This window comes from Salmo salar, chromosome ssa09 (assembly GCF_905237065.1).
Source record: "Salmo salar chromosome ssa09, Ssal_v3.1, whole genome shotgun sequence".
Classification (NCBI taxonomy): Eukaryota; Metazoa; Chordata; class Actinopteri; order Salmoniformes; family Salmonidae; genus Salmo; species Salmo salar.
Genome location: NC_059450.1, coordinates 146490978 through 146513871, shown reverse-complemented (window position 1 = coordinate 146513871; position 22894 = coordinate 146490978). Strand labels below are relative to the sequence as shown.

The 22894-nt window shown below is 40.9% G+C and overlaps 1 protein-coding gene across 1 annotated transcript in view; it reads left to right on the top strand.

Annotated features, from left to right (window-relative positions):
- Window positions 1–22894, top strand: part of dync2h1 (dynein cytoplasmic 2 heavy chain 1) — a 320231-nt gene that overhangs the window by 112433 nt on the left and 184904 nt on the right. The window contains 3 exon segments of the mRNA XM_045724777.1: window positions 6164–6301; window positions 8607–8720; window positions 11038–11198. Of these exon segments, the coding sequence (XP_045580733.1) occupies window positions 6164–6301; window positions 8607–8720; window positions 11038–11198 (413 nt within the window).

Below are 22894 nucleotides of genomic sequence, written 5' to 3'. Positions count from 1 at the left end.
AATTGTTTCCAAATAATATAAAAAATGGAAAATTAAGAAATGTATAGAAAGATCAGTGTGAAGGCCAAATTACAGAGGAAGAACTTTTTGAGGCTATTATATCCTTTCAGTCTGGAAAAACCCCATGGCATACCAGTAGAGGTATATCAAGTATTTTATTGATGTACTAAAAGCTCTATTGTTAGATTGTTTTAACTACTCCTATAGAAATGGTAGTCTATCAGGTACTCAGCAGGAAGGTCTGATTTCTCTATTATTAAAACAAGACCCAGATGGCAAATATAAAGACCCGGTCTATCTAAAAAACTGGAGGCCCCTTAAACTTCAATGTTGTGATGCAAAATGCATAGCACTCAGAATTAAAAGGGTTTTACCAGGTATTGTTCATCCTGATCAGACAGGTTTTTTACATCGACGATACATTGGAGATAATATACGACAACTACTAGAAATAATAGAACATCATGAAACGTATAAGAAGCCAGGAATGGTATTTATAGCGGATTTTGAAAAGGCATTTCATAAAGTAAGACTGGATTTTTTTCAATTTCAGTAATTCTCTTATAAAATGGGTAAAAATAATGTATAGCAACCCCAGGTGTAAAATAGTAAACGGCTACATCTCAGAGAGTTTTGAATTGTCAAGAGGAGTTAAACAAGGGTGTCCGCTGTCACCATAACCTATTCGTTATGGCCATCGAAATGCTAGCTATTAAAATCAGATCCAATAACAACATTAGAGGATTAGAAATCCAAGGCTTAAAAACAAAGGTGTCCATGTATGCTGAAGACTCAAGTTTTATGTTGAGTCTGCAAGCTAGATCCCTGCAATGTCTTATTAAAGATCTAGATAACTTTTCTGTACTCTCTGGACTAAAACCTAATTATGATAAGTGTACAATATTACGTATTGGATCCTTAAAAAATACAACTTTTACATTACCTTGCAGCTTACCCCTAAAATGGGCTGATGGTGAAGTAGACATACTCGGTATTCATATCACAAAAGATATAAATAAGCTCTCCACAATGAATTTCAATAGAAAACATGTAAAAATAGACAAGATCCTGCAACCATGGAGAGGTAAATACCTGTATATTTATGGAAAAATTGCCCTGATTAACTCCTTAGTCATATCTCAGTTTACTCACTTACTTATCGCGCTGCCTACTCCTGATGATTCATTTTTCAAATCATATGAGCAAAAAATATTTTGCTTTATCTGGGACACTAAACCAGACAAAATAAAATGAGCCTATCTATATAATGAATATGAATTGGGTGGGTTGAGATGATTAACTATAAAAGCACTAAACCTCTCTCTAAAAGCTTAACTCATTCAAAAGTTGTATTTGAACCCTAAATGGTTCTCAAGTAGATTACTAAGAAAAGCTCATCCATTGTTTAAAAATGGCCTTTTTGCCTTTGTGCAGATTGCCATGTCTCATTTTGGATTAATTGAAAATGATACTTTTTTCAAAGTATCTGTCTTTTTCAAACAAGCATTGCAGAGCTGGCTACAATTTCAACTCCCTGAAAAGATAGAACAAATATTATGGCTGAACTCAAATGTGCTGGTTGATATAATACCTGTATTTATGGGAAAGATGTTTGAAAATATTTTTGTTTGAAAGTATTTTGTTGTTAAATGATATTGTAATGGTAGAGTTATGTCCTTCATGGAGTTATCAGAATTGTACAGGAAGGTCTGCTCAATCCAAGAGTACAACCAATTTATTACAGCATTGCCCCAAAAATGGAGGAGGTTGGTGGCAGCGGGAGGAGGTAGGGAACTGGTCTGTCTGCTCAATATAAAGGATCAAAACTGGCAGAGGAATAAAAATATCATAAATGGGAAAGTATACCAGTTTCCTATTTATACCAGGATGTTGACAACTGTGCCATACAGATTGCAAAATAGTTGGGAAGAGATTTTTGATGTACCGATTCCATGGTATGTGTTGATTTATAAAACAACGCAACATTCAAGACTCTGTGCTTTTCAGCTGAAATTATTATATAGAATTCTTGCCACCAACAAAATGTTGAATATTTGGGGCATGAAATCATCAAAGCTCTGCAGATTTTGTTGTGAGGATAGAGAATCAATATACCATTTATTTTGGTATTGCCCTCAGGTAGCCTGTTTCTGGTCTCAGGTTCAGGAATGGCTGAAAATGCATTGCATTGATCTAAAATTCACCCTAGAAATAGTACTGTTAGGAGATCTGGAGAGACCGGGTCAGTCAATTACTAATATACTAATACTCTTAGTAAAAGTATTTGTCTTCAACACGCAATCTGTAGATTCTGTTTGATTAGATAGATTGAAATTGTACGTTAAACATCATAGCATAGTTGAAAGATATGTGTTGCGTAGAAACACGAAGTGGGTGGCCAGCAGAGATAGATGGGATGGGCTGAGGGTTGGTATGTGGAATTGGAGACAAGTGGGAGTGGAGTTACTGTGTGAGAGAGAGAATGATGGTCAAAAGATAAAGGGGAAAAAAAGTCTAAATAAAACATAATAAAAGTACATTTGAATGACACTAAGTGGCAGTGTTTTTATAACTAATGAGGCTGAGGCTGATGCCGTGGAGGTGTTTGTACTCATGCATACACACACACTCTCATTCAAATAAACACATACAAGAACACAGACATACATGTAATAGTGCCAGACATGCGCACAAACACATAAAGTAGGCATTGCTGTTATGATTTCAGTTGTCCTTGATGTCCTTTGTTTTAAATGTTTTATTTAAAAAAATTAAAAAATTGCATTGTTTGCTGTTTTCTTCTGTCTTTTCCTTTTTTCTCTTTAGTTTATTCTCTTGGTTGTTGGTGCATTGGGGGGTTAATTAATTGTATTTTTTATTTTTTTTCTTCCGGTGGGGGGGGACTGTGGGAGGGGTCTCAAATGGTTGAGGGACAGCTATTGGGGAACTGTGGGGGGGATCTTGGAGGGTTGAGGGACAGCTATTGGGGAACTGTGGGGGGATCTTGGAGGGTTGAGGGACAGCTATTGGGGAACTGTGGGGGGATCTTGGAGGGTTCGTGCTGATCATGAAAAAGGAAACTATGACATATATTTTATATCACTATCATGCACACGCACCCTCACACATAAGGATGGCTCTGTTGCAGAAAGACTGATACATGTTTGATAGTGTCTTGGTGCTGTATTGTTTGTCCTTCATGTTCTAATACTTTAATGTTACCCCTTCCTTGTGTTTTTTGTAATAAATAATAAAAATAAAAAAAACACTATATATACACGCACTATATACAAACACTATATACACACACTATATATACACACACACACTATATACACACACCATATATACAAACACTATACACACACACACTATATACACACACTATACACACACTATATACACACGCTATATACGCTACCATTCAACATTTTGGGGTCACTTAGAAATGTCCTTGTTTTTGAAAGAAAAGCAAGAAAATATGTCCGTTAAAATAACATAAAATTGATCAGAAATACAGTGTAGATTTTGTAAATGACTATTGTAGCTGGAAACGGCTGATTTTTAATGGAATATCTACATAGGTGTACAGAGGCCCATTATCAGCAACCATCATTCCTGTGTTTCAATGGCACGTTGTGTTAGCCTTTAAAAATGATAAACTTGGATTAGCTAATTGATCATTAGAAAACCCTTTTGCAATTATGTTAGCACAGCTGAAAACTGTTGTCCGGATTAAAGAAGCAATAAAACTTCCTTCTTTAGACTAGTTGAGTATCTGGAGCATCAGCATTTGTGGGTTCGATTATAGGTTCAAAATGGCCAGAAACAAATAACTTAAAAATAAAAAAGGATTTCACCTTTATCTAACCAGGTAGGCTAGTTGAGAACAAGTTCTCATTTACAACTGCGACCTGGTCAAGATAAAGCAAAGCAGTTCAACACATACAACAACACAGAGTTACACATGGAATAAACAAACATACAGTAGAAAAAGGTCAATATACAGTTTCTTCTGAAACTCGTCAGTCTATTCTTGTTCTGAGAAATGAAGGCTATTCCATGCGAGAAATTGCCAAGAAACTGAAGATCTCGCACAATGCTGTGTACTACTCCCTTCAAAGAAGAGCGCAAACTGTCTCTAACCAGAATACAAAGAGGAGTGGGAGGCCCCGGTGCACAACTGAGCAAGAGGACAAGTACATTAGTGTCTAGTTTGAGAAACAGACGCCTCACAAGTCCTCAACTGGCAGCTTCATTAAATAGTACCAGCGAAACACCAGTCTCAATGTCAACAGTGAAGAGGCGACTCCGGGATGCTGGCTTTCTAGGCAGAGCTGCAAATAAAAAGCCATATCTCAGACTGGCCAATATAAAGAAAAGATTAAGATGGGCAAAAGAACACAGACACTGGACAGAGAAAGATTGGAAAAAAGTGTTATGGACAGACAAATCTAAGTTTGAGGTGTTCGGCTCACAAAGAAGAACATTTGTGAGATGCAGAAAAAAATGAAAAGATGCTGGAGGAGTGCTTGACGCCATCTGTCAAGCATGGTGGAGGCAATGTGATGGTCTGGGGTGTTTTGGTGGTGGTAAAGTGGGAGATTTGTACAGGGTAAAAGGGATCTTGATGGAGGAAGGCTATCACTCCATTTTTAAACGCCATGCCATACCCTGTGGACGTTGCTTAATTGAAGCCAATTTCCTCGTACAACAGCACAATTGACCCAAAGCACAGCTCTAAACTATGCAATAGCTATTTAGGGAAGAAGCAGTCAGCTGGTATTCTGTCTATAATGGAGTGGCCACCATAGTCACCGGATCTCAACCCTATTGAGCTGTTGTGGGAGCTGCTTGACCGTATGGTACGTAAGAAGGCAATCAGGCCAATCCAACTTGTGGGAGGTGCTTCAGGAACATGGGATGAAATCTCTTCAGATTACCTCAACAAATTGACAACTAGAATGCCAAATGTCTGCAAGGCTGTAATTGCTGCAAATGAGGATTCTTTGACGAAATCAATTAAAAAACATTATTTTTAACCTATTTATAACGTCTTGACTTTATTTCCTATTCATTTTACCACTAATTTCATGTATGTTTTCATGGAAAACAAGGACATTTCTAAGTGACCCCAAACTTTTGAATGGTGGTGTATCAAATCAAATGTATTTATATAGCCCTTCTTACATCAGCTGATATCTCAAAGTGCTGTACAGAAACCCAGCCTAAAACCCCAAACACCAAGCAATGCAGGTGTAGAAGCACGGTGGCTAGGAAAAACTTCCTAGAAAGGCCAAAACCTAGGAAGAAACCTAGAGAGGAACCAGGCTATGAGGGGTGGCCAGTCCTCTTCTGGCTGGGCCGGGTGGAGATTATAACAAAATATGGCCAAGATGTTCAAATGTCCAGCATGGTCAAATAATAATAATCACAGTAGTTGTCGAGGGTGCAACAAGTCAGCACCTCAAGAGTAAATGTCAGTTGGCTTTTCATAGTCGATCATTCAGAGTATCTCTTCCGCTCCTGCTGTCTCTAGAGAGTTGAAAACAGCAGGTCTAGGACAGGTAGCACGTCCGGTGAACAGGTCAGGGTTCCATAGTCGCAGGCAGAACAGTTGAAACTGGAGCAGCAGCACGGCCAGGTGGACTGGGGACAGCAAGGAGTCATCATGTCAGGTAGTCCTGAGGCATAGTCCTAGGGCTCAGGTCCTCCGAGAGAGAGAAAGAAACAAAGAGAGAATTAGAGAGAGCATACCTAAATTCACACAGGACACTGGATAAGACAGGAGAAATACTCCAGATGTAACAGACTGACCCTAGCCCCCCGACACATAAACTACTGCAGCATAAATACTGGAGGCTGAGACAGGAGGGGTCAGGAGACACTGTGGCCCCATCCAATGATACCCCCGGACAGGGCCACACACACTATACACACACACACACACCATATACACAGACACACTATATACACACCATATACACATACTTAGCATTCACTTACAGTAATGCTCACACACAAACTCCCTGCAGCAGTGCATATGCAGATGTATGTGTTTACTGTATCTTGCTTAGGATGAAACAGTCTGCTGAATGAACATATAGTCATATCATGAGACCTAATTGTGACATCTGATGTGGTTGGCTTCCCCCCCCCCCAGGCGGGCGTGTTTAAGCTGAACGAAGCGAAGGCATTGGTGGATGAGCTGAAGAGGCGGGCTGCTGAGCAGAGCACTCTGCTGAGGACCAAACAGCAGGAGGCAGACTCAGCCCTGCAGGAGATCACCACCTCTATGCAGGTGTGTGTGTGTGTGTGTGTGTGTGCGTGCGTGCGTGCGTGCGTGTGTTTGTGAGTGCGTGTTTTTGCAGCGGTGAGCGTTGGAGTGTGTCTGTACATTTGTGTATAGTTGTTTCTCTGAGCATGAGCAGTCTTTGTGCGTAGGTGTGTGTGGAGCGTGACAAGTCTCTTTGACACCTCTTTAAGCCTCCGGTGGACAGACCTGGTTGTCCGATTCGCCAAGTCGTTTCCGTGACAACTGCTGAGCAGATTCTAATAACAGCTTCTTTTTCTCTCTCTCACTCTTCTGTCTCTCTCTCTTCTGTCTCTCTCTCTTCTGTCTCTCTCTCACTCTTCTCTGTCTCTCTCTCACTCTTCTCTGTCTCTCTCTCTCTGTCACTCTTCTCTGTCTCTCTCTGTCTCTCTCTCTCACTCTTCTCTGTCTCGGACAGCTATTCATTTTTCCCACCCATAATTCACCCTGATTATTCATAAGCCCACCATGCATGGCCCGCCAGCCTCAGATCCCAGAGATGTGTGTGTGTGTGTTTGTAATGTGTTTGTGTGTTGTCTGGGCTGGCTTGTGATGTGGCAGTGATATACTGGGACAGGGGTCCCCACAGGGACTTCCATCTCCTTCAGGCTAAGGTTTTGCACCAACTTTTCATCCAAACTTTCTCTGTGTCTTTGCCCTTCTCTCTACCTGCTACGCTCTACTGCATAGTTTGAGTGAGTGTGTCCTCATACTTCATAGCTAATGTTTTCTGTTTCTTTCACTTTCCTCTTCTCCCTGATGGGTTGATGTATTGGGGAAAGCTCTGTTCATTAGTGAAGATATCTCACCATCTCTCTCCTCAGTCACAGAGATGGAGGGAAAGAGAGAGAGAGGGAGGGCATACAGTATCAGTCAAAAGTTTGGACAGACCTACTCATTCAAGGGTTTTTCTTTATTTTTTATTATTTTCTACATTGTAAAATAATAGTGAAGACATCAAATCTATGAAATAACACATATGGAATCATGCTGTAACCAAAAAAGTGTTAAAGAAATCAAAATACATTTTATATTTGAGATTCTTCAAAGTAGCCATCCTTTGCCTTTATGACGTATTTGCATACTCTTGCTGGTTAAGTGTGCCTTGAATTCTAAATACATCACTAACAGTGTCACCAGCAAAGCACCATCACACCACCTCCTCCATGCTTCATGGTGGGAACCACACATGCGGAGATCATCCATTCACCTACTCTGGGTCTCACAGAGACACTGCGTTTGGAACCAAAAATCAGACCAAAGGACAGATTTCCACTGGTCTAATGTCCATTGCTCGTGTTTCTTGGCCCAAGCAAGTCTCTTCTTCTTATTGGTGTCCTTTAGTAGTGGTTTCTTTGCAGCAATTCAACCATAAAGGCCTGATTCACAGTCTCCTCAGAACAGTTGATGTTGAGATGTGTCTGTTACTTGAACTCCGTGAAGCATTTATTTGGGCTGCAATTTCTGAGGCTGGTAACGCTAATGAATTTATCCTCTGCAGCAGAGGTAACTCTGGGTCTTCCTTTCCTGTGAGGGTCCTCATGAGAGCCAATTCCATCATAGCGCTTGATGGTTTTTGCGACTGCACTTGAAGAAACCCTGCCTTGTCACAACACAACTGATTGGCTCAAACGCATTAAGAAGGAATGAAATTCCACAAATTAACTTTTAACAAGGCACGCCTGATATTTGAAATGCATTCCATGTGACTACCTCATGAAGCTGGTTGAGAGAATGCCAAGAATGTGCAAAGCTGTCATCAAGGCTAAGGGTGGCTACTTTGAAGAATCTCAAATAAAAAATATATTTTGATTTGTTTACAATTTTTTGGTTACTGCATGATTCCATATGTGTTATTTCATAGTTTTGATGTCATCACTATAGTTCTACAATGTCGAAAATAGTAAAAATAAAGAAAAACACTTGAAGGAGTAGGTCTATCCAAACTTTTGACTGGTACTGTAATTGAGCTGTGAGTGAATGAGGGGTGTGAGTTTGGGGAGTGTAATTAGGAGGCAGATGCGTGCTTGTGGGCAGAAACAACTCCCCCATGTAGCTGCAGACAGGAGGCAGGGAGTTGGAGGGATGGGCTAAATTAGGAGGTTGAGGGGAGGAGGGATGGGAAGAGACAGGGAGGATGAGGGGAGAGAATGAGGTGGTAGAAATGTGATATTTTTTTTGATTCCGATGACTTTTCATTACCAATCAGTCTCCCTCCCTCTATCTCATCTTTCACCTGAGCCAGAATGGACTCCATCACTTCCTCACCTCCCCTCTTTGCTCTGGGTTTCAGAATGCCAGTGACCAGAAGACTGAGATGGAGAAAATCAAAGGGAAGATTGCTCAGGAGGTGTCTAAGTGTGAAGAGAGGAAGGGGAAAATAGATGACGAGCTGAGAGAAGTGCAGGTGAAAACAACCAGAATATTCTTACAATACATGTCCCCACATTCACATCTCTTTATTATCTGTTGTTTTACCTGTTGTTGTACCTGTTGTACCTCTGCTGTTTTATCTGTTGTTGTACCTGTTGTACCTCTGTTGTTTTACCTGTTGTTGTACCTGTTGTTGTACCTGTTGTACCTCTGCACCTCTGCTGTTTTACCTGTTGTTGTACCTGTTGTTTTACCTGTTGTACCTCTGCTGTTTTACCTGTTGTTGTACCTGTTGTTGTACCTGTTGTACCTCTGCTGTTTTACCTGTTGTTGTACCTGTTGTACCTCTGCTGTTTTATCTGTTGTTGTACCTGTTGTACCTCTGTTGTTTTACCTGTTGTTGTACCTGTTGTTGTACCTGTTGTACCTCTGCACCTCTGCTGTTTTACCTGTTGTTGTACCTGTTGTTTTACCTGTTGTACCTCTGCTGTTTTACCTGTTGTTGTACCTGTTGTTGTACCTGTTGTACCTCTGCTGTTTTATCTGTTGTTGTACCTGTTGTACCTCTGCTGTTTTATCTGTTGTTGTACCTGTTGTACCTCTGCTGTTTTATCTGTTGTTTTACCTGTTGTTTTACCTGTTGTACCTCTGTTGTTTTACCTGTTGTTGTACCTGTTGTACCTCTGCTGTTTTACCTGTTGTTGTACCTGTTGTACCTCTGTTGTTTTACCTGTTGTTGTACCTGTTGTTGTACCTGTTGTACCTCTGCTGTTTTATCTGTTGTTTTACCTGTTGTTGTACCTGTTGTACCTCTGTTGTTTTACCTGTTGTTGTACCTGTTGTACCTCTGCTGTTTTATCTGTTGTTTTATCTGTTGTTTTACCTGTTGTACCTCTGCTGTTTTATCTGTTGTTGTACCTGTTGTACCTCTGTTGTTTTACCTGTTGTTTTACCTGTTGTTGTACCTGTTGTTGTACCTGTTGTACCTCTGCTGTTTTATCTGTTGTTTTACCTGTTGTTCTACCTGTTGTACCTCTGTTGTTTTACCTGTTGTTGTACCTGTTGTTGTACCTGTTGTACCTCTGCTGTTTTACCTGTTGTTGTACCTGTTGTTGTACCTGTTGTACCTCTGTTGTTTTACCTGTTGTTGTACCTGTTGTACCTCTGCTGTTTTATCTGTTGTTTTATCTGTTGTTTTACCTGTTGTACCTCTGCTGTTTTATCTGTTGTTTTACCTGTTGTTTTACCTGTTGTACCTCTGCTGTTTTATCTGTTGTTGTACCTGTTGTACCTCTGTTGTTTTACCTGTTGTTGTACCTGTTGTTTTACCTGTTGTACCTCTGCTGTTTTACCTGTTGTTGTACCTGTTGTTGTACCTGTTGTACCTCTGCTGTTTTATCTGTTGTTGTACCTGTTGTACCTCTGTTGTTTTACCTGTTGTTGTACCTGTTGTACCTCTGCTGTTTTATCTGTTGTTTTACCTGTTGTTTTACCTGTTGTACCTCTGCTGTTTTACCTGTTGTTGTACCTGTTGTTGTACCTGTTGTACCTCTGCTGTTTTATCTGTTGTTGTACCTGTTGTTGTACCTGTTGTACCTCTGTTGTTTTATCTGTTGTTGTACCTGTTGTACCTCTGCTGTTTTATCTGTTGTTTTACCTGTTGTTGTACCTGTTGTACCTCTGCTGTTTTATCTGTTGTTGTACCTGTTGTACCTCTGCTGTTTTATCTGTTGTTGTACCTGTTGTACCTCTGCTGTTTTATCTGTTGTTGTACCTGTTGTACCTCTGCTGTTTTATCTGTTGTTGTACCTGTTGTTGTACCTGTTGTACCTCTGTTGTTTTACCTGTTGTTGTACCTGTTGTTGTACCTGTTGTACCTCTGCTGTTTTACCTGTTGTTGTACCTGTTGTTTTACCTGTTGTACCTCTGCTGTTTTATCTGTTGTTTTACCTGTTGTTGTACCTGTTGTACCTCTGCTGTTTTATCTGTTGTTTTACCTGTTGTTGTACCTGTTGTTGTACCTGTTGTACCTCTGTTGTTTTACCTGTTGTTGTACCTGTTGTACCTCTGCTGTTTTATCTGTTGTTTTACCTCTGTGTTGTTGTACCTGTTGTTGTACCTGTTGTTTTACCTCTGTGCTGTTTTATCTGTTGTTGTACCTGTTGTTTTTCCTCTATTGTTTTACCTATTGTACCTGTTGTTTTACCTCTGTTGTTGTAGTACCTGTTGTTTTGCCTCTATTGTTTTACCTATTGTACCTGTTGTTGTACCTCTGGACGACGAGCTGAGAGAAGTGCAGGTGAAAATAACCAGAATATCCTTACAATACATGTGTGTGTGTTTGTCTCTAGCCCCTGGTGGATGAGGCTAAGCGAGCTGTGGGGAACATCAAACCAGAGTCTCTATCAGAGATCCGCTCCCTGAGGATGCCTCCTGACGTTATCAGAGACATCCTAGAGGGGGTGCTGCGACTCATGGGCATATTCGACACCTCCTGGGTCAGCATGAAGAGGTGAGAGATGCGGAGGGAGGAAAGGAGGTAGGGAGGGGAGAGAAGGAGAGGGAGAGAGAACTAGATATTTAGGGAAAGAGAGATTTAGGGAGACATAACTAGAAGAATGATACAGAGAGAGATAGAGGGTGATGTAGGGCCTAGAGGTTGACACAGGTATCCCGCGGGATTCTGACAGGAAGCTCTAGAGTCAAGTCCGGGACATGATGTGACTGGCTAAACAGTCCACAGGAACGGGTAGTACAGGAATAGTTATAAACTGAATTTTTGGGGCGGAAATATGTTGTGTGGAACATTACATAAAAAAAAATCTATGTAGGCTTGGCCTAATATAGTTTACTTAATAAAAAAATTACCAAAATAATCGTAATTTCCCCACTCACCCTTCTGTCGGCTCATTCTTACGCCTCACTCCACTTGTAGCCAGTCAATAGCTACCTCACATACCAACCTACGATAGTAGGCTCAATGATGAAGCCTTCAGTAGAGGAATTCCAACATCTTGTTGCAGCCAAGGACCCATAACTAACATTAACATTAGAGCCAAGGAAAGAATGATGTTTTTGCTACATTTGATGGAGTTGTCTTTGACAATGAAGGAATCCAGTACACAGCTTGTTAAAAAATGCTGCGGTTTAATCAAATAGGCTATCATAGGAAATGTGGGACAAATGGCCTGCGACAAAGCTGCTCTACTCCCAACAACTTTACCGTCAAGCCCAATAGTTTGCATATTTAACTAAACCCATGCCATCTCAGGTGAAGAGTGAAATAAAGATAGGATGACTTATGCAGTACTGCCGCTCAGGTTTTCTTTATTTTGATGTTGTAAATGTTCCTATGTGGCAGTGCTCGGCTGTAGTTTTATGCCTGTACTATCTGTCCTCATCCTCCAGCTTTAATCAATCTACATATACAGTTGAAGTCAGAAGTTTACCTACATTTAGGTTGGAATCATTACATCTCGTTATTCAACCACTCCACACATTTCTTGTTAACAAACTATAGTTTTGGCAAGTCGGTTAGGACATCTACTTCGTGCATGACACAAGTCATTTTTCCAACAATTGTTTACAGACAGATTATTTCACTTATAATTCACTGTATCACAATTCCAGTGGGTCAGAAGTTTACATACACTAAGTTGACTGTGCATTTAAGCAGCTTGGAAAATTCCAGAAAATGATGTCATGGCTTTAGAAGCTTCTGATAGGCTAATTGACATCATTCGGGTCAATTGGAGGTGTACTTGTGGATGTATTTCAAGGCCTACCTTCAAACTCAGCGCCTCTTTGCTTAACATCATGGGAAAATCAAAAGAAATCAGCCAAGACCTCAGAAAAAAATTGTAGACCTCCACAAGTCTGGTTCATCCTTGGGAGCAATTTCAAATTGCCTGAAAGTACCACGTTCTTCTGTACAAACAATAGTACGCAAGTATAAACACCATGGGACCACGCAGCCGTCATACCGCTCATGAAGGAGATGTGTTCTGTCTCCTAGAGATGAACGTACTTTGGTGCAAAAAGTGCAAATCAATCCCAGAACAACAGCAAAGGACTGTGTGAAGATGCTGGAGGAAACAGGTACAAAAGTATCTATATCCACGGTAAAACGAGTCCTATATCAACATAACCTGAAAGGCCGCTCAGCAAGGAAGAAGTCAATGCTCCAAAACTGCAATAAAAAAGCCAGACTACAGTTTGCAACTGCACATGGGGACAAAGATCGTACTTTTTGGAGAAATGTCCTCTGGTCTGATGAAACAAAAATAGAACTGTTTGGCCATAATGACCATCATTATGTTTGAAGGAAAAAGGGGGAGGCTTGCAAGCCGAAGAACACCATCCCAACCGTGAAGCACGGGGGTGGCAGCATCATGTTGTGGGGGTGCTTTGCTGCAGGAGGGACTGGTGCTCTTCACAAAATAGATGGCATCATGAGGAAGAAACATTATGTGGATATATTGAAGAAACATCTCAAGACATCAGTCAGGACGTTAAAGCTTGGTCTCAAATGGGTCTTCCAAATGGACAATGACCCCCAAGCATACTTCCAAAGTTGTGGCAAAATGGCTTAAGGACAACAAAGTAAAGGTATTGGAGAGGCCATCACAAAGCCCTGACCTTAATCCTATAGAAAATGTGTGGGCACAACTGAAAAAGCGTGTGCGTGCAAGAAGGCCTACAAACCTTACTCAGTTGCACCAGGTCTGTCAGGAGGAATGGTCCAAAATTCACCCAACTTATTGTGGGAAGCTTGTGGAAGGCTACCTGAAATGTTTGACCCAAGTTAAACAATTTAAAGGCAACGCTACCAAATACTAATTGAGTGTATGTAAACTTCTGACCCACTGGGAATGTGATGAAAGAAATAAAAGCTGAAATAAATCATTCTCTCTACTATTATTCTGACATTTCACATTCTTAACTCTTACATCTAGACGTTCCGCTAGCGGAACACCACTCCAATATCCAATGATAATACAAACTCCTCGAAAATCCGAAAACTTCCATTTTTCAAACATATGACTATTTTACAGCATTTTAAAGACAAGACTCTCCTTTATCTAACCACACTGTCCGATTTCAAAAAGGTTTTACAACGAAAGCAAAACATTAGATTATGTCAGGAGAGTACCCAGCCAGAAATAATCAGACACCCATTTTTCAAGGTAGCATATAATGTCACAAAAACCAAAACCACAGCGAAATGCAGCACTAACCTTTGATGATCTTCATCAGATGACACTCCTAGGACATTATGTTATACAATACATGCATGTTTTGTTCAATCAAGTTCATATTTATATCAAAAAACAGCTTTTTACATTAGCATGTGACGTTCAGAACTAGCATTCCCACCGAACACTTCCGGTGAATTTACTAAATTACTCACGATAAACGTTCACAAAAAACATAACAATTATTTTAAGAATTATAGATACAGAACTCCTTTATGCAATCGCGGTGTCCGATTTTAAAATAGCTTTGAGGTGAAAGCACATTTTGCAATATTCTGAGTAGATAGCTCGTCATCACAGGCTAGCTATTTTGACACTCACCAAGTTTGGTACTCACCAAACTCAGATTTACTATAAGAAAAATTGGATTACCTTTGCTGTTCTTCGTCAGAATGCACTCCCAGGACTTCTACTTCAATAACAAATGTTGGTTTGGTTCCAAATAATCCACAGTTATATCCAAATAGCGGTGTTTTGTTCGTGCGTTCAAGACACTATCCGAAGGGTAACGAAGGGTGACGCGCGGACGCGTATCGTGACAAAAAATGTCAAAATATTCTATTACCGTACTTCGAAGCATGTCAAACGCTGTTTAAAATCTATTTTTATGCATTTTTTCTGGTCAAAAAAGCGATAATATTCCGACCGGGAGACGTCCTTTCAGTTCAAAGACTCAAAATCTAAAATGGACTCTTCACGTGCATGCGCACGCCCGTCTCATTGTTCTCAGATCGACCACTTACCAAATGCGCTACTGTTTTTCAGCCATGTGCTGCAAAGTCATCATTCAACGTTCTGGCGCCTTCTGAGAGCCTATGGGAGCCTTAGAAAATGTCACGTTATAGCAGAGATCCTTTGTTTTGGATAGAGATGACAAAGAAGGCCAAGAAATGGTCAGATAGGGTACTTCCTGTACAGAATCTTCTCAGGTTTTGGCCTGCCATTTGAGTTCTGTTATTCTCACAGACACCATTCAAACAGTTTTAGAAACTTTGGAGTGTTTTCTATCCAAAGCTAATAATTATATGCATATTCTAGTTTCTGGGCAGGAGTAATAACCAGATTAAATCGGGTATGTTTTTTATCCGGCCGTGAAAATACTGCCTCCTATCCTAACAAGTTAAAATAAAGTGCTGATCCTAACTGACCTAAGACAGAGAATTTTTACTAGGATTAAATGTAATAAATTGTGAAAAACTGAGTTTAAATGTATTTGGCTAAGGTGTATGTAAACTTCCAACTTCAACTGTAGGTAATTTTGAATACACTCTCATCTAGAGATACTTAGGTCTACAGTCAGTGCATTTAACGAAAATAGGTAAGACAACCAAATATCACAGTAGCATATTGCATTACTGAAATAATTTTCAATAATTCCTTAACAAACAAATACTTATTTCCCTCATTAAAATGCAAATCATTTTATAACATTATTGACATGCGTTTTTCTGGATTTTTTTGTTGTTTTTCTGTCTCTCACTGTTCAAGTAAACCTACCATTAAAATTATAGACTGGTCATTTCTTTGTCAGTGGGCAAATGTACAAAATCAGCAGGCGATCAAATACTTTTTTCCCTCACTGTATATATATATACACTACCATTCAAAAGTTTGGGTTCACTTAGAAAAGTCCTTGTTTTCCATGAAAACATAATGAAATGAGTTTCTAAATGAATAGGAAATATAGTCAAGACGATGACAAGGTTATAAATAATGATTTTTAATTGAAATAATAATCGTGTCCTTCAACTTTTCTTTCGTCAAAGAATCCTCCATTTGCAGCAACTACAGCCTTGCAAAAAAATAAATGTCCCTTTTTCAGGACCTTGTCTTTCAAAGAAAATTTGTAAAAATCCAAATAACTTCACAGATCTTCATTGTAAAGGGTTTATACACTGTTTCCATGCTTGTTCAATGAACCATGAACAATTAATGAACATGCACCTGTGGAACGTTCGTTAAGACACTAACAGCTTACAGACGGTAGGCAATTAAGGTTACAGTTATGAAAACTTAGGACACTAAAGAGGCAAGTATCTGCCGCTTTAAGATATAACAGTATATTATCATATGTGTTGGGATATATTATAATATACCTGTATATATCATTATTAGCCATAATGACAAAACTATATCAAGCATTATAATTATTATTATTTTAGATTAAAGTGCCAACAGTGTAGGTGTGAATGAAACAATAATACACCACTAAAATAATATATACACTTACCGTTCAAAAGTTTGGGGTCACTTCGAAATGTCCATGTTTTCATGGAAAACAAACATGAAATTAGTTGCAAAATGAATAGGAAATATAGTCAAGATGTTGACAAGGTTAGAAATAATGATTTTTAATTGAAATAATCATTGCGTCCTTCAAACTTTACTTTCGTCAAAGAATCCTCCATTTTCAGCAATTACAGCCTTGCAGACCTTTGGCATTCTATTTGTCAATTTGTTGAGGTAATCTGAAGAGATTTCACCCCATGTTCCTGAAGCACCTCCCACAAGTTGGATTGCCTGATGGGCACTTATTACATACCATACGGTCAAGCTGCTCCCACAACAGCTCAATAGGGTTGAGATCCGGTGACTGTGCTGGCCACTCCATTATAGACAGAATACCAGCTGACTGCTTCTTCCCTAAATAGTTTTTGCATAGTTTGGAGCTGTGCTTTGGGTCATTGTGCTGTTGTACGAGGAAATTGGCTCCAATTAAGTGCCGTCCACAGGGTATGGCATTGCAAAATGGAGTGATAGCCTTCCTCCATCAAGATCCCTTTTACCCTGTACAAAGCTCCCACTTTACCGCCACCAAAGCACCCCCAGACCATCACATTGCCTCCACCATGCTTGACAGATGGCGTCAAGCACTCCTCCTGCATCTTTTCATTTTTTCTGCATCTCACAAATGTTCTTTGTGATCCAAACACCTCAAACTTAGATTCGTCTGTCCGTAACACTTTTTTCTAATCTTCCTCTGTCCAGTGTCTGTGTTCTTTTACCCATCTTAATCTTTTATTTTTATTGGCCAGTCTGAGATATGGCTTTTTCTTTGCAGCTCTGCCTAGAAAGCCAGCATCCCAGAGTCGCCTCTTCACTGTTGACATTGAGACTGGTGTTATACGGGTACTATTTAATGAAGCTGCAAGTTGAGGACTTGTGAGGCGTCTGTTTCTCAAACTAGACACTAATGTACTTGTCCTCTTGCTCAGTTGTGCACCGGGGCCTCCCACTCCTCTTTGTATTCTGGTTAGAGACAGTTTGTGCTGTTCTGTGAAGGGAGTAGTACACAGCGTTGTTCAAGATCTTCAGTTTCTTTGGAATTTCTCGCATGGAATAGCCTTCATTTCTCAGAACAAGAACAGACAGATGAGTTTCAGAAGACAGTTCTTTGTTTCTGGCCATTTTGAGCCTGTAATCGAACCCACAAATGCTGATGCTCCAGATATTCAATTAGTCTAAAGAAGGCCAGTTGTATTATTTTTTTAATCAGGACAACAGTTTTCAGCTGTGCTAACATAATTGCAAAAGGATTTTCTAAGGATCAATTAACCTTTTAAAATTCTCAACTTGGATTAGCTAACACAACGTGCCATTGGAACACAGGAGTGATGGTTGCTGATAATGGGCCTCTGTACGCCTATGTAGATATTCCATAAAAAATCTGTCGTTGCCAGCTACAATAGTCATTTACAACATTAACAATGTCTACACCGCATATCTGATCAATTTGATGTTATTTTAATGTACAAAAAAATGTGCTTTTCTTTCAAAAACAAGGACATTTCTAAGTGACCCCAAATTTTTGAACGGAAGTGTAAATATAGGACAAAACACACATCACGACAAGAGAGAAAACACTGCATGAAGAGAGACTGAAGACAACAACATAGCAAGGCAGCAACACATGACAGCATGGTAGCATGACAACATGTTAGCAGCACAACATGGTAGCAGCACAAAACATGTATTCAAACACTATTGGGCACAGACAACAGCACAAAGGGCAAGAAGGTAGAGACGACAATACATCACACGAAGCAGCCTCATCTGTCAGTAAGAGTGTCCATGATTGAGTCTCTGAATGAAGAGATTGAGATAAAACTGTCCAGTTTGAGTGTTTGTTGCAGCTCGTTCCAATGGCTAGCTGCAGCGAACTGAAAAGATGAGCGACCCAGGGATGTGTTTTCTTTGGGGACCTTTAACAGAATGTGACTGGCAGATGTGAAGGATGAGGGCTGTAGTAGATATCTCAGATAGGGGGGAGTGAGGCCTAAGAGGGTTTTATAAATAAGCATCAACCAGTGGGTCTTGCGACGGGTTTACAGAGATGACCAGTTTACAGAAGAGTATAGAGTGCAGTGATGTGTCCTATAAGGAGCGTTGGTGGTAAATCTGATGGCAGAATGGTAAAGAACATCTAGCCGCTCGAGAGCACCCTTACCTGCCGATCTATAAATTATGTCTCTGTAATCTAGCATGGGTAGGATGGTCATCTGAATCAGGGTTAGTTTTGCAGCTGGGGTGAAAGAGGAGCGATTACGATAGAGGAAACCAAGTCTAGATTTAACCTACTCTGCGTCTCACAAAGACACGCCGGTTGGAATCAAAACTCTGAAATCTGGACTCATCAGGACAAATTTCCACTGGTCTCATGTCCATTGCTCATGTTTCTTGGGCCAAGCAAGTCTTTTCTTCTTATTGGTGTCCTTTAGTAGGGATTTCTTTGCAGTAATTTGACCGTAAAGGCCTGATTCACACAGTGTCCTCTGAACAGTTGATGTTGATGTGTCTGTTACTTGAACTCTGTAAAGCATTTATTTGGCAGAAATTTCAGAGGCTGGTAAGTTTTTAATGAACTTATCCTCTGCAGCAGAGGTTACTCTGGGTCTTCCTTTCCTGTGGCGGTCCTCATGAGAGCCAGTTTCATCATAGTGCTTGATGGTTTTTGCTACTGCACTTGAAGAAACTTTGAAAGTTCTTGAAATGTTCCGGATTGACTGACCTTCATGTCTTAAAGTAATGATGGACTCTTGTTTGTCTTTGCTTATTTGGGCTGTTCTTGCCATAATATGAACTTGGTCTTTTACCAAATAGGGCTATCTTCTGATTGGCTCAAACAACTGATTGGCTCAAATGCTTTAAGAAGGAAAGAAATTCCACTAATTAACTTTGAACAAGGCACACCTGTTAATTGAAATGCATTCCAAGTGACTACTTCATGAAGCTGGTTGAGAGAATGCCAAGAGTGTGCAAAGCTGTCATCAAGGCAAAGGGTTGCTATTTGAAGAATCTCAAATATAAAATATATTTGGGTTTGTTTAACACATTTTTGGTTACTGCATGATTCCATATGTGTTATTTCATAGTTTTGATGTCTTCACCATTATTCTACAATGTCGAAAATAGTAAAAAATAAAAACCCTTGAATGAGTAGGTGAGTCCAAACTTTTGACTGGTACTGTATTTCTGTGCGTAAAAATGAGCACAGCACAGCACAGGACAGGATGGGATTGATTGTTATCTGGAAGGGACAAGGACGTTCCGGGGTTATACAACTGTTGCGGGATCAGGACAGTACAGGAACAAAATTGACACGACGGGACAGGAATTATTTTTCACTTCTGTGTCAACATTTTAGTACGACCAGACAGCCGTCAGTGTGTGTCCGTAGTGTATTCTGTCAGTGTGTGTGTGTGTGTGTGTCCATCCATAGTGTATTCTGTCAGTGTGTGTGTGTGTGTGTGTGTGTGTGTGTGTCCATCCATAGTGTATTCTGTCAGTGTGTGTGTGTCCATCCATAGTGTATTCTGTCAGTGTGTGTGTGTGTCCATCCATAGTGTATTCTGTCAGTGTGTGTGTGTGTGTGTGTCCATCCATAGTGTATTCTGCCAGTGTGTGTATGTGTCCATCCATAGTGTATTCTGTCAGTGTGTGTCCATCCATAGTGTATTCTGTCAGTGTGTGAATGTGTCCATCCATAGTGTATTCTGTCAGTGTGTGTGTGTGTCCATCCATAGTGTATTCTGTGTGTCTGTGTGTGTGTGTGTGTGTGTGTGTGTGTGTGTGTGTGTGTGTGTGTGTGTGTGTGTGTGTGTGTGTGTGTGTGTGTGTGTGTGTGTGTGTGTGTGTGTGTGTGTGTGTGTGTGTGTGTGTGTGTCCATCCATAGAGTATTCTGTCAGTGTGTGTCCATCCATAGTGTATTCTGTCAGTGTGTGTGTGTGTCCATCCATAGTGTATTCTGTCAGTGTGTGTGTGTGTGTGTCCATTCATAGTGTATTCTGTCAGTGTGTGTCCATCCATAGTGTATTCTGTCAGTGTGTGTCCATCCATAGTGTATTCTGTCAGTGTGTGTGTCCATCCATAGTGTATTCTGTCAGTGTGTGTGTGTGTCCATCCATAGTGTATTCTGTGTGTGTGTGTGTGTGTGTGTGTGTGTGTGTGTGTGTGTGTGTGTGTGTGTGTGTGTGTGTGTGTGTGTGTGTGTGTTCCATCCATAGAGTATTCTGTCAGTGTGTGTCCATCCATAGTGTATTCTGTCAGTGTGTGTCCATCCATAGTGTATTCTGTCAGTGTGTGTGTGTGTGTCCATCCATAGTGTATTCTGTCAGTGTGTGTGTGTCCATTCATAGTGTATTCTGTCAGTGTGTGTCCATCCATAGTGTATTCTGTCAGTGTGTGTCCATCCATAGTGTATTCTGTCAGTGTGTGTGTCCATCCATAGTGTATTCTGTCAGTGTGTGAGTGTGTGTCCATCCGTAGTGTATTCTGTCAGTGTGTGTGTCCTTCCATAGTGTATTCTGTCTGTGTGTGTGTATTTCACCTTTATTTAACCAGGTGGGCCAGTTGAGAACAAGTTCTCATTTACAACTGCGACTTGGCCAAGATAAAGCAAAGCAGTTTGACACATATAACACAGAATTAGTTACACATGGAATAAAACAAACATACAGTCAATAATACATTACAAAAACAAGTCTATATACAATGTGAGCAAATGAGGTGAGATAAGGGAGGTAAAGGCAATAAAAAGGCCACGGTGGCAAAGTAAATACAATATAGCAATTAAAAACACTGGAATGGTAGATTTGCAGTAGGTGAATGTGCAAAGTAGAAATACTGGGGTGCAAGGGAGCAAAATAAATAAATACAGTAGGGGATGAGGTAATTGTTTGGGCTATGTACAGGTGCAGTAATCTGTGAGCTGCTCTGACAGCTGGTGCTTAAAGCTGGTGAGGGAGATAAGTGTTTCCAGTTTCAGAGATTTTTGTAGTTCGTTCCAGTCATTGGCAGCAGAGAACTGGAAGGAGAGGCGGCCAAAGGAGGAATTGGCCCTGGGGGTGACCAGTGAAATACACCTGCTGGAGAGCGTGCTATGGGTGGGTTTTGCTATGGTGACCAGCGAGCTGAGATAAGGCGGGACTTTACCTAGCAGGGTCTTGTAGATGACCTGGAACCAGTGGGTTTGGCGACGAGTATGAAGCGAGGGCCAGCCAACGAGAGCGTACAGATCGCAGCGGTGGGTAGTATATGGGGCTTTGGTGACAAAACGGATGGCACTGTGATAGACTGCATCCAATTTGTTGAGTAGGGTGTTGGGGGCTATTTTGTAAATGACATCGTCGAAGTCGAGGATCGGTAGGATGGTCGGTTTTACGAGGGCATGTTTGGCAGCATGAGTGAAGGATGCTTTGTTGCGAAATAGGAAGCCAATTCTAGATTTAACTTTGGATTGGAGATGTTTGATGTGAGTCTGGAAGGAGAGTTTACAGTCTAACAAGACACCTAGGTATTTGTAGTTGTCCACATATTCTAAGTCAGAACCGTCCAGAGTAGTGATGCTGGCGGGCGGGCAGGTGTAGGCAGCGATCGTTTGAAGAGTATGCATTTAGTTTTACTTGTATTTAGGAGCAGTTGGAGGCTACGGAAGGAGAGTTGTATGGCATTGAAGCTCGTCTGGAGGGTAGTTAACACAGTGTCCAAAGAAGGGCCAGAAGTATACAGAATGGTGTCGTCTGCGTAGAGGTGGATCAGAGACTCACCAGCAGCAAGAACGACATTATTGATGTATACAGAGAAAAGAGTTGGCCCAAGAATTGAACCCTGTGGCACCCCCGTAGAGACTGCCAGAGACCCAGACAACAGGCCCTCCGATTTGACACACTGAACTCTATCGGAAAAGTAGTTGGTGAACCAGGCGAGGCAATCATTTCAGAAATCGAGGCTGTTGAGTCTGCTGATGAGGATGTGGTGATTGACAGAGTCGAAAGCCTTGGCCAGGTCAATGAATACGTCTGCACAGTATTGTTTCTTATCGATGGCGGTTAAGATGTCATTTTGGACCTTGAGCTTGGCTGAGGTGCACCCATGACCAGCTCTGAAAGCAGATTGCATAGTGGAGAAGGTACGGTGGGATTCGAAATGGTCGGTAATCTGTTTGTTAACTTGGCTTTCGAAGACATTAGAAGGGTAGGGTAGGATAGATATAGGTCTGTCGCAGTTTGGGTCAAGAGTGTCTCCCCCTTTGAAGAGGGGGATGACCGCAGCTGCTTTCCAATGTTTGGGAATCTCAGACGTCACGAACGAGAGGTTGAACAGGCTAGTAATAGGGGTTGCAACAATTTCGGCAGATCATTTTAGAAAGAACGGGTCCAGATTGTCTAGCCCGGCTGATTTGTAGGGGTCCAGATTTTGCAGCTCTTTCAGAACATCAGCTTACTGGATTTGGGAGAAGGAGAAATGGGGAAGGCTTGGGCGAGTTGCTGTGAGGGGTGCAGTGCTGTTGACCGGGGTAGGGGTAGCCAGGTGGAAAGCATGGCCAGCCATAGAAAAATGCTTATTGAAATTCTCAATTATATGGGATTTATCGGTGATGACAGAGTTTCCTATCCTCAGTACAGTGGGCAGCTGGGAGGAGGTGCTCTTATTCTCCATGGACTTTACAGTGTC